The 15,747-nt window shown below is 47.6% G+C and overlaps 1 protein-coding gene across 1 annotated transcript in view; it reads right to left on the bottom strand.

Moving 5' to 3' along the window:
• LOC129826737 (adipocyte enhancer-binding protein 1-like) overlaps positions 1-15,747 on the bottom strand; it is a 34,165-nt gene that overhangs the window by 5,161 nt on the left and 13,257 nt on the right. Inside the window, exons 2-11 of the mRNA XM_055887777.1 lie at positions 14,967-15,167; positions 14,340-14,387; positions 13,571-14,185; positions 12,529-12,612; positions 10,163-10,240; positions 9,542-9,607; positions 7,910-7,987; positions 7,589-7,698; positions 197-336; positions 36-120 (exon numbers count right to left, since the gene is read on the bottom strand). Of these exons, the coding sequence (XP_055743752.1) occupies positions 36-120; positions 197-336; positions 7,589-7,698; positions 7,910-7,987; positions 9,542-9,607; positions 10,163-10,240; positions 12,529-12,612; positions 13,571-14,185; positions 14,340-14,387; positions 14,967-15,167 (1,505 nt within the window). The remainder of the gene's footprint in view (positions 1-35; positions 121-196; positions 337-7,588; positions 7,699-7,909; positions 7,988-9,541; positions 9,608-10,162; positions 10,241-12,528; positions 12,613-13,570; positions 14,186-14,339; positions 14,388-14,966; positions 15,168-15,747) is intronic.

Here is a 15,747-nt window from a genome sequence, read left to right as displayed (position 1 = left end):
ATGAAACAGTGTAGCTGTGAGGCTAACAGACTCACCCAGTCAGAGTAACCGTCATTCATGGTTGTCCATTCTCTGCTGTCATTACTGAATTGCACATAGTACGATGTCACAAAGTCACTCCTGAAACACAAAATTTAGTCACCATTTTATTTAAATCTATAGATAAAACATGCGCTTACGTGTGTGTGTGTCTTACTCATTGCGTGAGTCTCGCCCTTGTGTTATGATCCCAGTAAACTCTGTTGCTCTGCGAGCGTCAATCTCAAACCAGTGAATGTTGTCTTCTTGGTTAGGACACCACGCACCACCACGCATGTCCTCCTCATCCTCTGAAGCCTGGAAACCATACCGTTTTAGAGATTAGAGGAGGAGACCCTCAGGGTTAATGTGTGAGGGGTTACCCTCAGGGTTAATGTGTGAGGGGTTACCCTCAGGGTTCATGTGTGAGGGGTTACCCTCAGGGTTAATGTGTGAGGGGTTACCCTCAGGGTTAATGTGTGAGGGGTTACCCTCAGGGTTAATGTGTGAGGGGTTACCCCCAGGGTTCATGTGTGAGGGGTTACCCTCAGGGTTAATGTGTGAGGGGTTACCCTCAGGGTTCATGTGTGAGGGGTTACCCCCAGGGTTCATGTGTGAGGGGTTACCCTCAGGGTTCATGTGTGAGGGGTTACCCTCAGGGTTCATGTGTGAGGGGTTACCCTCAGGGTTAATATGTGAGGGGTTACCCTCAGGGTTAATGTGTGAGGGGTTACCCTCAGGGTTAATGTGTGAGGGGTTACCCTCAGGGTTAATGTGTGAGGGGTTACCCCCAGGGTTCATGTGTGAGGGGTTACCCTCAGGGTTAATGTGTGAGGGGTTACCCTCAGGGTTCATGTGTGAGGGGTTACCCCCAGGGTTCATGTGTGAGGGGTTACCCTCAGGGTTCATGTGTGAGGGGTTACCCTCAGGGTTAATGTGTGAGGGGTTACCCCCAGGGTTCATGTGTGAGTGGTTACCCTCAGGGTTAATGTGTGAGGGGTTACCCCCAGGGTTCATGTGTGAGGGGTTACCCTCAGGGTTCATGTGTGAGGGGTTACCCTCAGGGTTAATATGTGAGGGGTTACCCTCAGGGTTAATGTGTGAGGGGTTACCCTCAGGGTTAATGTGTGAGGGGTTGCCCTCAGGGTTAATGTGTGAGGGGTTACCCTCAGGGTTAATGTGTGAGGGGTTACCCCCAGGGTTCATGTGTGAGGGGTTACCCTCAGGGTTAATGTGTGAGGGGTTACCCTCAGGGTTAATGTGTGAGGGGTTACCCTCAGGGTTCATGTGTGAGGGGTTACCCCCAGGGTTCATGTGTGAGGGGTTACCCTCAGGGTTCATGTGTGAGGGGTTACCCTCAGGGTTCATGTGTGAGGGGTTACCCTCAGGGTTCATGTGTGAGGGGTTACCCTCAGGGTTAATGTGTGAGGGGTTACCCTCAGGGTTAATGTGTGAGGGGTTACCCTCAGGGTTAATGTGTGAGGGGTTACCCTCAGGGTTAATGTGTGAGGGGTTACCCTCAGGGTTAATGTGTGAGGGGTTACCCTCAGGGTTAATGTGTGAGGGGTTACCCCCAGGGTTCATGTGTGAGGGGTTACCCTCAGGGTTCATGTGTGAGGGGTTACCCTCAGGGTTCATGTGTGAGGGGTTACCCCCAGGGTTCATGTGTGAGGGGTTACCCTCAGGGTTCATGTGTGAGGGGTTACCCTCAGGGTTAATGTGTGAGGGGTTACCCCCAGGGTTCATGTGTGAGGGGTTACCCTCAGGGTTAATGTGTGAGGGGTTACCCTCAGGGTTAATGTGTGAGGGGTTACCCCCAGGGTTCATGTGTGAGGGGTTACCCTCAGGGTTAATATGTGAGGGGTTACCCTCAGGGTTAATATGTGAGGGGTTACCCTCAGGGTTCATGTGTGAGGGGTTACCCTCAGGGTTCATGTGTGAGAGGTTACCCTCAGGGTTCATGTGTGAGGGGTTACCCTCAGGGTTCATGTGTGAGGGGTTACCCTCAGGGTTCATGTGTGAGAGGTTACCCTCAGGGTTAATGTGTGAGGGGTTACCCTCAGGGTTAATGTGTGAGGGGTTACCCTCAGGGTTCATGTGTGAGGGGTTACCCTCAGGGTTAATGTGTGAGGGGTTACCCTCAGGGTTAATGTGTGAGGGGTTACCCTCAGGGTTAATGTGTGAGGGGTTACCCTCAGGGTTCATGTGTGAGGGGTTACCCTCAGGGTTCATGTGTGTGGGGTTACCCTCAGGGTTCATGTGTGAGGGGTTACCCTCAGGGTTCATGTGTGAGGGGTTACCCTCAGGGTTCATGTGTGAGGGGTTACCCTCAGGGTTCATGTGTGAGGGGTTACCCTCAGGGTTCATGTGTGAGGGGTTACCCTCAGGGTTCATGTGTGAGGGGTTACCCTCAGGGTTAATATGTGTGGGGTTACCCTCAGGGTTCATATGTGAGGGGTTACCCTCAGGGTTCATGTGTGAGAGGTTACCCTCAGGGTTCATGTGTGAGGGGTTACCCTCAGGGTTAATGTGTGAGGGGTTACCCTCAGGGTTAATGTGTGAGGGGTTACCCTCAGGGTTAATGTGTGAGGGGTTACCCTCAGGGTTAATGTGTGAGGGGTTACCCCCAGGGTTCATGTGTGAGGGGTTACCCTCAGGGTTAATGTGTGAGGGGTTACCCTCAGGGTTAATGTGTGAGGGGTTACCCTCAGGGTTCATGTGTGAGGGGTTACCCCCAGGGTTCATGTGTGAGGGGTTACCCTCAGGGTTCATGTGTGAGGGGTTACCCTCAGGGTTCATGTGTGAGGGGTTACCCTCAGGGTTCATGTGTGAGGGGTTACCCTCAGGGTTAATGTGTGAGGGGTTACCCTCAGGGTTAATGTGTGAGGGGTTACCCTCAGGGTTAATGTGTGAGGGGTTACCCTCAGGGTTAATGTGTGAGGGGTTACCCTCAGGGTTAATGTGTGAGGGGTTACCCTCAGGGTTAATGTGTGAGGGGTTACCCCCAGGGTTCATGTGTGAGGGGTTACCCTCAGGGTTCATGTGTGAGGGGTTACCCTCAGGGTTCATGTGTGAGGGGTTACCCCCAGGGTTCATGTGTGAGGGGTTACCCTCAGGGTTCATGTGTGAGGGGTTACCCTCAGGGTTAATGTGTGAGGGGTTACCCCCAGGGTTCATGTGTGAGGGGTTACCCTCAGGGTTAATGTGTGAGGGGTTACCCTCAGGGTTCATGTGTGAGGGGTTACCCCCAGGGTTCATGTGTGAGGGGTTACCCTCAGGGTTAATATGTGAGGGGTTACCCTCAGGGTTAATATGTGAGGGGTTACCCTCAGGGTTCATGTGTGAGGGGTTACCCTCAGGGTTCATGTGTGAGAGGTTACCCTCAGGGTTCATGTGTGAGGGGTTACCCTCAGGGTTCATGTGTGAGGGGTTACCCTCAGGGTTCATGTGTGAGAGGTTACCCTCAGGGTTAATGTGTGAGGGGTTACCCTCAGGGTTAATGTGTGAGGGGTTACCCTCAGGGTTCATGTGTGAGGGGTTACCCTCAGGGTTAATGTGTGAGGGGTTACCCTCAGGGTTAATGTGTGAGGGGTTACCCTCAGGGTTAATGTGTGAGGGGTTACCCTCAGGGTTCATGTGTGAGGGGTTACCCTCAGGGTTCATGTGTGTGGGGTAACCCTCAGGGTTCATGTGTGAGGGGTTACCCTCAGGGTTCATGTGTGAGGGGTTACCCTCAGGGTTCATGTGTGAGGGGTTACCCTCAGGGTTCATGTGTGAGGGGTTACCCTCAGGGTTCATGTGTGAGGGGTTACCCTCAGGGTTCATGTGTGAGGGGTTACCCTCAGGGTTAATATGTGTGGGGTTACCCTCAGGGTTCATATGTGAGGGGTTACCCTCAGGGTTCATGTGTGAGAGGTTACCCTCAGGGTTCATGTGTGAGGGGTTACCCTCAGGGTTAATGTGTGAGGGGTTACCCTCAGGGTTAATGTGTGAGGGGTTACCCTCAGGGTTCATGTGTGAGAGGTTACCCTCAGGGTTCATGTGTGAGGGGTTACCCTCAGGGTTCATGTGTGAGGGGTTACCCTCAGGGTTCATGTGTGAGGGGTTACCCTCAGGGTTCATGTGTGAGGGGTTGCCCTCAGGGTTCATGTGTGAGGGGTTACCCTCAGGGTTCATGTGTGAGGGGTTACCCTCAGGGTTCATGTGTGAGAGGTTACCCTCAGGGTTCATGTGTGAGGGGTTACCCTCAGGGTTCATGTGTGAGGGGTTACCCTCAGGGTTCATGTGTGAGGGGTTACCCTCAGGGTTCATGTGTGAGGGGTTACCCTCAGGGTTAATGTGTGAGGGGTTACCCTCAGGGTTCATATGTGAGGGGTTACCCTCAGGGTTAATATGTGAGGGGTTACCCTCAGGGTTCATGTGTGAGGGGTTACCCTCAGGGTTCATGTGTGAGGGGTTACCCTCAGGGTTAATGTGTGAGGGGTTACCCTCAGGGTTAATGTGTGAGGGGTTACCCTCAGGGTTAATGTGTGAGGGGTTACCCTCAGGGTTCATGTGTGAGGGGTTACCCTCAGGGTTCATGTGTGTGGGGTTACCCTCAGGGTTCATGTGTGAGGGGTTACCCTCAGGGTTCATGTGTGAGGGGTTACCCTCAGGGTTCATGTGTGAGGGGTTACCCTCAGGGTTCATGTGTGAGGGGTTACCCTCAGGGTTCATGTGTGAGGGGTTACCCTCAGGGTTCATGTGTGAGGGGTTACCCTCAGGGTTAATATGTGTGGGGTTACCCTCAGGGTTCATATGTGAGGGGTTACCCTCAGGGTTCATGTGTGAGAGGTTACCCTCAGGGTTCATGTGTGAGGGGTTACCCTCAGGGTTAATGTGTGAGGGGTTACCCTCAGGGTTAATGTGTGAGGGGTTACCCTCAGGGTTAATGTGTGAGGGGTTACCCTCAGGGTTAATGTGTGAGGGGTTACCCCCAGGGTTCATGTGTGAGGGGTTACCCTCAGGGTTAATGTGTGAGGGGTTACCCTCAGGGTTAATGTGTGAGGGGTTACCCTCAGGGTTCATGTGTGAGGGGTTACCCCCAGGGTTCATGTGTGAGGGGTTACCCTCAGGGTTCATGTGTGAGGGGTTACCCTCAGGGTTCATGTGTGAGGGGTTACCCTCAGGGTTCATGTGTGAGGGGTTACCCTCAGGGTTAATGTGTGAGGGGTTACCCTCAGGGTTAATGTGTGAGGGGTTACCCTCAGGGTTAATGTGTGAGGGGTTACCCTCAGGGTTAATGTGTGAGGGGTTACCCTCAGGGTTAATGTGTGAGGGGTTACCCTCAGGGTTAATGTGTGAGGGGTTACCCCCAGGGTTCATGTGTGAGGGGTTACCCTCAGGGTTCATGTGTGAGGGGTTACCCTCAGGGTTCATGTGTGAGGGGTTACCCCCAGGGTTCATGTGTGAGGGGTTACCCTCAGGGTTCATGTGTGAGGGGTTACCCTCAGGGTTAATGTGTGAGGGGTTACCCCCAGGGTTCATGTGTGAGGGGTTACCCTCAGGGTTAATGTGTGAGGGGTTACCCTCAGGGTTCATGTGTGAGGGGTTACCCCCAGGGTTCATGTGTGAGGGGTTACCCTCAGGGTTAATATGTGAGGGGTTACCCTCAGGGTTAATATGTGAGGGGTTACCCTCAGGGTTCATGTGTGAGGGGTTACCCTCAGGGTTCATGTGTGAGAGGTTACCCTCAGGGTTCATGTGTGAGGGGTTACCCTCAGGGTTCATGTGTGAGGGGTTACCCTCAGGGTTCATGTGTGAGAGGTTACCCTCAGGGTTAATGTGTGAGGGGTTACCCTCAGGGTTAATGTGTGAGGGGTTACCCTCAGGGTTCATGTGTGAGGGGTTACCCTCAGGGTTAATGTGTGAGGGGTTACCCTCAGGGTTAATGTGTGAGGGGTTACCCTCAGGGTTAATGTGTGAGGGGTTACCCTCAGGGTTCATGTGTGAGGGGTTACCCTCAGGGTTCATGTGTGTGGGGTAACCCTCAGGGTTCATGTGTGAGGGGTTACCCTCAGGGTTCATGTGTGAGGGGTTACCCTCAGGGTTCATGTGTGAGGGGTTACCCTCAGGGTTCATGTGTGAGGGGTTACCCTCAGGGTTCATGTGTGAGGGGTTACCCTCAGGGTTCATGTGTGAGGGGTTACCCTCAGGGTTAATATGTGTGGGGTTACCCTCAGGGTTCATATGTGAGGGGTTACCCTCAGGGTTCATGTGTGAGAGGTTACCCTCAGGGTTCATGTGTGAGGGGTTACCCTCAGGGTTAATGTGTGAGGGGTTACCCTCAGGGTTAATGTGTGAGGGGTTACCCTCAGGGTTCATGTGTGAGAGGTTACCCTCAGGGTTCATGTGTGAGGGGTTACCCTCAGGGTTCATGTGTGAGGGGTTACCCTCAGGGTTCATGTGTGAGGGGTTGCCCTCAGGGTTCATGTGTGAGGGGTTACCCTCAGGGTTCATGTGTGAGGGGTTACCCTCAGGGTTCATGTGTGAGAGGTTACCCTCAGGGTTCATGTGTGAGGGGTTACCCTCAGGGTTCATGTGTGAGGGGTTACCCTCAGGGTTCATGTGTGAGGGGTTACCCTCAGGGTTCATGTGTGAGGGGTTACCCTCAGGGTTAATGTGTGAGGGGTTACCCTCAGGGTTCATATGTGAGGGGTTACCCTCAGGGTTAATATGTGAGGGGTTACCCTCAGGGTTCATGTGTGAGGGGTTACCCTCAGGGTTCATGTGTGAGGGGTTACCCTCAGGGTTCATGTGTGAGGGGTTACCCTCAGGGTTAATGTGTGAGGGGTTACCCTCAGGGTTCATGTGTGAGGGGTTACCCTCAGGGTTCATGTGTGAGGGGTTACCCTCAGGGTTCATGTGTGAGAGGTTAGCCTCAGGGTTCATGTGTGAGGGGTTACCCTCAGGGTTCATGTGTGAGGGGTTACCCTCAGGGTTCATGTGTGAGAGGTTACCCTCAGGGTTCATGTGTGAGGGGTTACCCCCAGGGTTCATGTGTGAGGGGTTACCCTCAGGGTTCATGTGTGAGGGGTTACCCTCAGGGTTCATGTGTGAGGGGTTACCCTCAGGGTTCATGTGTGAGAGGTTACATGTGTGAGGGGTTACCCTCAGGGTTCATGTGTGAGGGGTTACCCTCAGGGTTCATGTGTGAGAGGTTACCCTCAGGGTTCATGTGTGAGGGGTTACCCTCAGGGTTCATGTGTGAGGGGTTACCCTCAGGGTTCATGTGTGAGGGGTTACCCTCAGGGTTCATGTGTGAGGGGTTACCCTCAGGGTTCATGTGTGAGAGGTTACATGTGTGAGGGGTTACCCTCAGGGTTCATGTGTGAGGGGTTACCCTCAGGGTTCATGTGTGAGAGGTTACCCTCAGGGTTCATGTGTGAGGGGTTACCCTCAGGGTTCATGTGTGGGGGGTTACCCTCAGGGTTCATGTGTGAGGGGTTACCCTCAGGGTTCATGTGTGAGGGGTTACCCTCAGGGTTAATGTGTGAGGGGTTAGTGTGTATGGGTTAAGGATGAGGTTTACCTGCATGTTGAGCCGTGCCCTGCCCTGGCTGTAACGGTGGTGAGACATGGAGGAGGCCAGCAGCTGCTCTGATTCTATCCTGTGAGACTCCATACCCAGTGGAGGACACTCTGCCACCAGGGGAAAACATCTCAGTCACACACACTTTACAAACATTCATAACCACACTGGAAAACATAAGGTATGCTAATGGTTTGTGGAAACCGATTATCTCAAATAAATTGAAGTATTATACTAGTCAGATTACAAAAATTGTGAATATGAAGATGACATGGAGATGATAAAGGTATTTTTGTAATTGGATGGTTGTAGTTGACTTACTTTTGGGCTCTTTGAATACGGGTGGTCTCTTCTTGGCTTTTTCCCTATCTTCCTCCTCCCTCCTCTGCTGAGCTCTCTCTGTTAAAGAGCACCCAGAGTCAATCACTAACTACCATTCCAGTAATTGATTGTGTGTGTGCGTGAGCTCGTTAAGAGTGTTGGGCCAGTAATTTAAAGGTTGCTTCTTCGAATCCCCGAGCCGAAGAAGCAACCTTTCAGTTAGGTGAAAAATCTGCCCATGTGCCCTTGAGCAAGGCACATATCCCTAATTGCTCCTGTAAGTCTCTCTGGATAAGAGCGTCTGCTAAATAACTCAAATGAAAACGTGTGTGTGTGTGTGTGTGTGTGTGTGTGTGTGTGTGTGTGTGTGTGTGTGTGTGTGTGTGTGTGTGTGTGTGTGTGTGTGTGTGTGTGTGTGTGTGTGTGTGTGTGTGTTTGTGTGTGGGCAAATGCAGTAATGCCTCAGAGGACCCACATGCCTCTGGGTTCGTTTCTATCTCTCCAAATCCAGGAATGTGCTGATTAAATTCACATGAATTTTATTGTATTCAGTAAATCTAAAGACAGGCTGCAGCATACTCCTTAAAGTGGCAGACAGACAAACAGACACACTGTACAAACCCGTTTTATGACTGTTTCAGTTGAGTGATTTTAATCACAGACACTTTTAACCTCAATGATCAATAAAGATTATCTGTCATCCCTTTACTGGTTAATCCCACACCCTGGCTCTCCCAAACTGAAAACGCAGTATATCTGTCATCCCTTTATTGGTTAATCCCACACCCTGGCTATCCCACATAGACAAATGTTCCATATTATGATTATACAGTTCCTGTGGTTCTAACCTGGTCACAGTGCACGAGGTACAGAAAGAGACCGGAACATGTGGCAACAGCTGTTGGTTAGATCTCCATCTCTGCCTTCCTTCTCTAACCGGGACTCTATGCTCCTCTGTTTCTATCCCTTATCTTGTTTTTTTCTCTCTTTTCATTCATCTTTCTGTTAGTACTGTAACCTCTCTTGGCTGGGCCATCCCTCCCTCTTTCTCTGCTCCACTCCAGCTCATAAATAATTCAAACAGTACAGGTTACCAACCACTATACCCCAGGCTTTTCTTCCCTACCATCCTTCCTTCACAACACATTTCTACAGTTGAGATTTGTCCTGTTCTGGAGAGAATTAACTTTTGTCCCTCGTCTGCAAGTCTTAGCAAGTGAAGCCCAGGTAGAGACTAACATCTGTGTTTTCGTTCTTTTGGCTTTTATTGGAACCATGAACCACATGTGACTGATAAACCTCCTGTACATGAATCTGTGAGTAACATGACATGTTCTATCTGTGGGGCATATGTTCATCTGATTGTCTGGGAGCTTTGACAGGGCAACGTTTGGCATTGCAGTGTTACTACGTTTTACTTGTTGCAATGTGTGCTTGTTTTACCTCCCTTAATTGAATGCACTGATTGTTAGCCGCTCTGCATAAGAATTACCAAAAATATTTAGTCTTACGGCTAAATTACCAAAAAGTAAATGTAATGTCAAATATTACTGTATGATGGGAAGTATAGATAGATCACAGTCATTCAGAACATAATGGAAGACAGACAGACAGACAGATCAAAGATCATACCTCTATCCTCTCTCTCCTTTTCTTTCCTTTGTCTCTCCCTCTCCTCCTCCTCCTCCTGTTTTTTTGCTGTAGTAAACAAAGGAGTGAAAAACTTGAATGGGTGAATCCATTTTCCCCACCTCCCTATTACAGGTTAGAGTAAATACTGTGGTGTATATTCAGATGTGAAACATTCAAAACGTTGCAGATAGAATAACAACAGCTGTCATGATTCCCTATTCTATCTGACAGATAATCCATCACAACAGGTGTGAACAAAGCATTCTTCAACTTTTTCCCCTCTTCCCTTTCTTCATGTTTGCCACATAACCATAAACATAACAGTGTTTGAAGAAAGGATCAATTCCATTACTTTGACTCTGTGGTAGCGGTCCAATTCTTTATTGTGTCTATCTAATCTTTCATTTACTGCAGGGTCCCAATGAAATGAAAAACAGATTTCAATTGGAGATTTGGCCATGGGTTGTTACAGTTCATTTCGTGTGCGTACATGTCATATTGACCTTTATTCCAGACTGTGTGTGTGTGTGTGTGTGTGTGTGTGTGTGTGTGTGTGTGTGTGTGTGTGTGTGTGTGTGTGTGTGTGTGTGTGTGTGTGTGTGTGTGTGTGTGTGTACATACTCTCTCCACCACTATATCCGTAGTCATACTCCTCGTACCATGGGCTTTCATAGGTAGGTGGTGGTGTAATAGAATCCTCTGTATCAGAGGGAGAAAACACAACGTTAGAACAGTCTTAGTATTCTGTATCAGAGGGAGAAAACACAACGTTAGGACAGTCTTAGTATTCTGTATCAGAGGGAGAAAACACAACGTTAGAACAGTCTTAGTATTCTGTATCAGAGGGAGAAAACACAACGTTAGGACAGTCTTAGTATTCTGTATCAGAGGGAGAAAACACAACGTTAGAACAGTCTTAGTATTCTGTATCAGAGGGAGAAAACACAACGTTAGAACAGTCTTAGTATACTGTATCAGAGGGAGAAAACACAACGTTAGGACAGTCTTAGTATTCTGTATCAGAGGGAGAAAACACAACGTTAGGACAGTCTTAGTATTCTGTATCAGAGGGAGAAAACACAACGTTAGGACAGTCTTAGTATTCTGTATCAGAGGGAGAAAACACAACGTTAGAACAGTCTTAGTATTCTGTATCAGAGGGAGAAAACACAACGTTAGGACAGTCTTAGTATTCTGTATCAGAGGGAGAAAACACAACGTTAGGACAGTCTTAGTATTCTGTATCAGAGGGAGAAAACACAACGTTAGGACAGTCTTAGTATTCTGTATCAGAGGGAGAAAACACAACGTTAGAACAGTCTTAGTATTCTGTATCAGAGGGAGAAAACACAACGTTAGGACAGTCTTAGTATTCTGTATCAGAGGGAGAAAACACAACGTTAGGACAGTCTTAGTATTCTGTATCAGAGGGAGAAAACACAACGTTAGGACAGTCTTAGTATTCTGTATCAGAGGGAGAAAACACAACGTTAGGACAGTCTTAGTATTCTGTATCAGAGGGAGAAAACACAACGTTAGGACAGTCTTAGTATTCTGTATCAGAGGGAGAAAACACAACGTTAGGACAGTCTTAGTATTCTGTATCAGAGGGAGAAAACACAACGTTAGGACAGTCTTAGTATACTGTATCAGAGGGAGAAAACACAACGTTAGGACAGTCTTAGTATTCTGTATCAGAGGGAGAAAACACAACGTTAGAACAGTCTTAGTATTCTGTATCAGAGGGAGAAAACACAACGTTAGGACAGTCTTAGTATTCTGTATCAGAGGGAGAAAACACAACATTAGGACAGTCTTAGTATTCTGTATCAGAGGGAGAAAACACAACGTTAGGACAGTCTTAGTATTCTGTATCAGAGGGAGAAAACACAACGTTAGAACAGTCTTAGTATTCTGTATCAGAGGGAGAAAACACAACGTTAGGACAGTCTTAGTATTCTGTATCAGAGGGAGAAAACACAACGTTAGGACAGTCTTAGTATTCTGTATCAGAGGGAGAAAACACAACGTTAGGACAGTCTTAGTATACTGTAGCCTGGGTAACACATTGTTTCTGCATTGATTCAACAGTACTACCCCACTGGGCACAAACCGGTTGAATCAATGTTGTTTCCACATCATTTCAACAAAACAATTATATGTGATGACGTTGAATCAACGTGTAAAAATGATTGAATTTGCAAAAAGTCATCAACAAGGAATTTTGAGAATGTTTGTCTTTTTTTCACCCAACTTTTAACCTACTATAAATCCTATGACATGGTTTTATTGATTTCACGTTGAATTAACGTTAGTTGACAACTCATTCAAATGTAAATCAAAACTAGACGTTGAATTGTGGGACATAACTGCCCTGGGAAAACCACAAGTTGGCTCAAGCAGAAACCTGTCTGGTAGTGCTGCTCTCTTTTTTACTAAACAACATGACAGAGACTCTCTTTGGTTTTATGTGTGCTTTCCAAAGCTCTCTGCAGCTACAGCTATTTAACTAAAGGCCTTGATAATACAGTAATCTTCCAATACAGTCAGTGATTGTCAAATTTCTGCAGCCACAGCAGACGCTCTCTGTTTGGACCAACGTAAAGCTAGTGTAACTCACTGCCTGTTATTTGCCTAGTTAAAGGTTTAATTTACATTTACAAGGAATATAACAGAGCAGCCATCTTGTGAAAGGCTTCTCGAACAAAAACAAAACCATGAAAAGCCTTTGAATGTGTGGAACTAAACTCTCACCCACTCACTCACATTTAAAAACAGAGCTATGATCTAGCTAGCCTGATGTGATTCCCTGGAGTTAGAGGACGGGTCATCGTATCCCACACTAAAACAGGGGTTGTCTTTCATTCTTAGAAAGGAGGAACACCAGCATACACTGTGGCTCTCTAAGCAGTGAATGACTGACTGACTGAGATACATTTACAGTACGTATTGATTGATTCATTGATTGATTTAATTATGTAAGTTACCTGTGACAGCGTAGCTTAAGTCATTTTTCTCTGTGGGGACGACCTCTTTACCGTCAGGGAAAGGAAGATTCTCGGGCACCTCATCTGTTATTGGAGAACAGAGCGAGTGAGAGAGGTAGAAAATGAGATAATGAGAGAGTGCGATAGTGAATGAGAGAGTAAGAGATTGGGAGAGCGAGATATTGAGAGAATGAGAGCGAGAGAGAGTGCAAGCGTGAGAGAATGAAAAAGAGAAGAGAGAAAGAAAGGAGAGCAAGATTGAAGAGAGTGAGATAGAAGAGGAAGATGAGAGTCAGGAAGGAAGGAGACGGATGAAGAAGTACGAGTAGAGCGCAAGAAGAGAAATGAGAGGATGAGAACGGAGAGAGATGGAGTGATATGGTGAGAGAAATAGAGGGGTACTGGAGAGTAAGATACGGTAGGAGTGGAAATATGGAGCAATGGTAGAGTAAAACAGTAGTGGAAATATGGACACAGTAACGTAATGAAAACCTGTTGTAACTATCACACAAAGTACAGATGAGCTGAACTTAGCTATGAATGTCACTGACAGACCTTCATATGAGATGATCTTCCCATCATCTGATTAAAACTCATTGGTTAAAGCAGCATTTCTCAAACTCGGTACTCTGGACTCCAAGGGGCGGAAGTTTTGGTTTTTGCCCTAATACTACACAGCTGATTCAAATGATCAAAGCTGGATGATTAGTTTATTATTTTAATTAGCTGTGTAGTGCTGGGGCAAAAACCAAAACGTGCTCACCTTGGGACCGAGTTTGGGAAACCCTGGGTTAAAGACTCCAGGTGGTTTGATATAGAGAGGAGCTGGAGAAGAAATGTACAAGTCCAAATTGTTCAGTATGTGCTGTTATAAACTTATAAATGAATAGATAGTATGTAAAATACTTTACTAACTACTTGGAAATTACTATTCAAGTTATTTCAAAATTACATTTTACAGTTGTTGGTTCCTTTATCCCATTCATCCATCCATTGTCAGTCATTCAGTCAGTCATTTTAGGAAACTGAGGTTTAAACATACATTTGGCTTCCCAGTAGTCTTCATCTCCCGTATCCACCTCTCCATCCACCACAAGAGGGGGGGGTATGGCCGTCGGGTCCTCTCCCTTCCAATAGTCATCTTCTGGGTCGACCACTGGGCCTGCAGGCTCCTCTTCCTCTCCCTTCCAGTAGTCGTCCTCTGAGTCAGTCTCTGGGGTGGCTGGCTTATCATCATCAGGGTTCCGGTACTCATCCTCTGAGTCAGTCTCTGGGGTGGCTGGCTTATCATCATCAGGGTTCCGGTACTCATCCTCTGAGTCAGTCTCTGGGGTGGCTGGCTTATCATCATCAGGGTTCCAGTACTCATCCTCTGAGTCAGTCTCTGGGGTGGCTGGCTTATCATCATCAGGGTTCCGGTACTCATCCTCTGAGTCAGTCTCTGGGGTGGCTGGCTTATCATCATCAGGGTTCCAGTACTCATCCTCTGAGTCAGTCTCTGGGGTGGCTGGCTTATCATCATCAGGGTTCCAGTACTCATCCTCTGAGTCAGTCTCTGGGGTGGCTGGCTTATCATCATCAGGGTTCCAGTACTCATCCTCTGAGTCAGTCTCTGGGGTGGCTGGCTTATCATCATCAGGGTTCCAGTAGTCATCCTCTGTCAGAGGGACACAGGACAGTAGATGTAAAATTATTATTGTGGAGAAAATCCATATACTTTTCAATGGTACAAATAAGATCAACATTTTGATTGGTATTAGAACACTGAGGCACCAGCTTCAGAGAACTGATGTGAAAACATCTGCACTCACCGCTGTCTAAATAGGGGAAGTCTGGGTAGGGGTCAGGTTCTGTGGGCGCTTCAGAGGGAACAGAGAGCACAGTCATACAAACAACTTAGCACTCACACAATACAAATAATTGTATATCTAATTTACCAATTCTAGTCTGTCTTAAAGAACCAGTGAGGTCAAAAACGTGATTTCATGTATTTCATATATACAGTATTTACACACTATGAAGTTGGAATAATACTGTGAAATTGTGAAAATTACGATAATACCCTTTAGCGTTAGAGCTGTTTGGAAAGATTGCCTGAAATTTTAGCCTGTTTAGGTGGGATGGAGTTTTGGCCTTCCATGGTGACATCACCAGGCTGCAAATGAGTTAATAAACCAATAAGAGTTCCAAACCTCTCTGCCAATAACAGCTAATCGTCAGTTTTCCCCTCTCCACTCAGAACACTCCCAGGCAGTCCTAGCAAAATTCTTGCTTGAGAAATTGCTCTTTACTAAGAAGCTGTTTTTTGTTTATTTTTTTACAATTTTAATTGAAAATAATCACAGTAAGCTACTTAATTGTTACCCAGAAATGATTTGATACTGAGATAAAAACAGCTGCATTGGACCTTTAACTAGAGTGGTGTGTAACTAAATTACCTGGCTCTGTGTACACCTCTGTGGTAGTGGTCGGTGGTAGTGTGGTAGTGGTCGGTGGAGGAATTGTTGGTGCTTTGCCGCGGCGGCCTCCCTTGTCCTTCAGCTTTTTGTCTGCTTTAGACTCCTTGTTCTTCTTGTCCTTCTTGCCCTTTTTTTTCTTCCCTTTGCCCTCCTCCTCCTCTGGGGCTCTCCTGACCCGGGCTTGGAGATGTACGAAGAAGCAAAGGAAAGTGAATAAACTCGATTATGTTGACCCCTGAGGGCCCAATATGAGGCCTTACAATTCCTACCACTCCTATTGCAGACATATGTAAGGTGCTCTGGATGAGAGCGTCTACTAAATTACTCAATTGTAAATGTAATGTAAATGTTGAAATTCATAGAACAATATGGCAATCAAACAACGGCTCTAAATCAACACCAACTTTCTGCAATTGAAACAGAATGATGAGAGAGCGAGAGACAGAGAGAGAGAGACAGAGACAGAAAGACAGAGATCCCGGTCCAGACATGTGTACCAGGAAGTGGGTCTGCCAGACAGCATCACTAGCAGGGGGCACAGCTGAGCTAACGTCTGGCAGACAGGCTGTGTATGTGTGTGTGGCGGAGGGGAGATGACGGTGTCCTGTGCAGAAGAAAGCCTCCACTGTTCTATCTACAAAAAAGGTTTGGGGTAGTTTTCCCCCAATTTCATGATATCCAATTGGTAGTTAGTCTTGTCCCATCGCTAAACTCCCCTACGGACTCGGGCGAGGCAAAGGTCGAGAGCCATGCGTACTCT

The sequence above is a fragment of the Salvelinus fontinalis genome, chromosome 28 (genome assembly GCF_029448725.1).
Source record: "Salvelinus fontinalis isolate EN_2023a chromosome 28, ASM2944872v1, whole genome shotgun sequence".
NCBI lineage: Eukaryota > Metazoa > Chordata > Actinopteri > Salmoniformes > Salmonidae > Salvelinus > Salvelinus fontinalis.
Note: the sequence above shows the minus strand (reverse complement) of the source record. Positions and strands in the feature narration are given on the sequence as shown.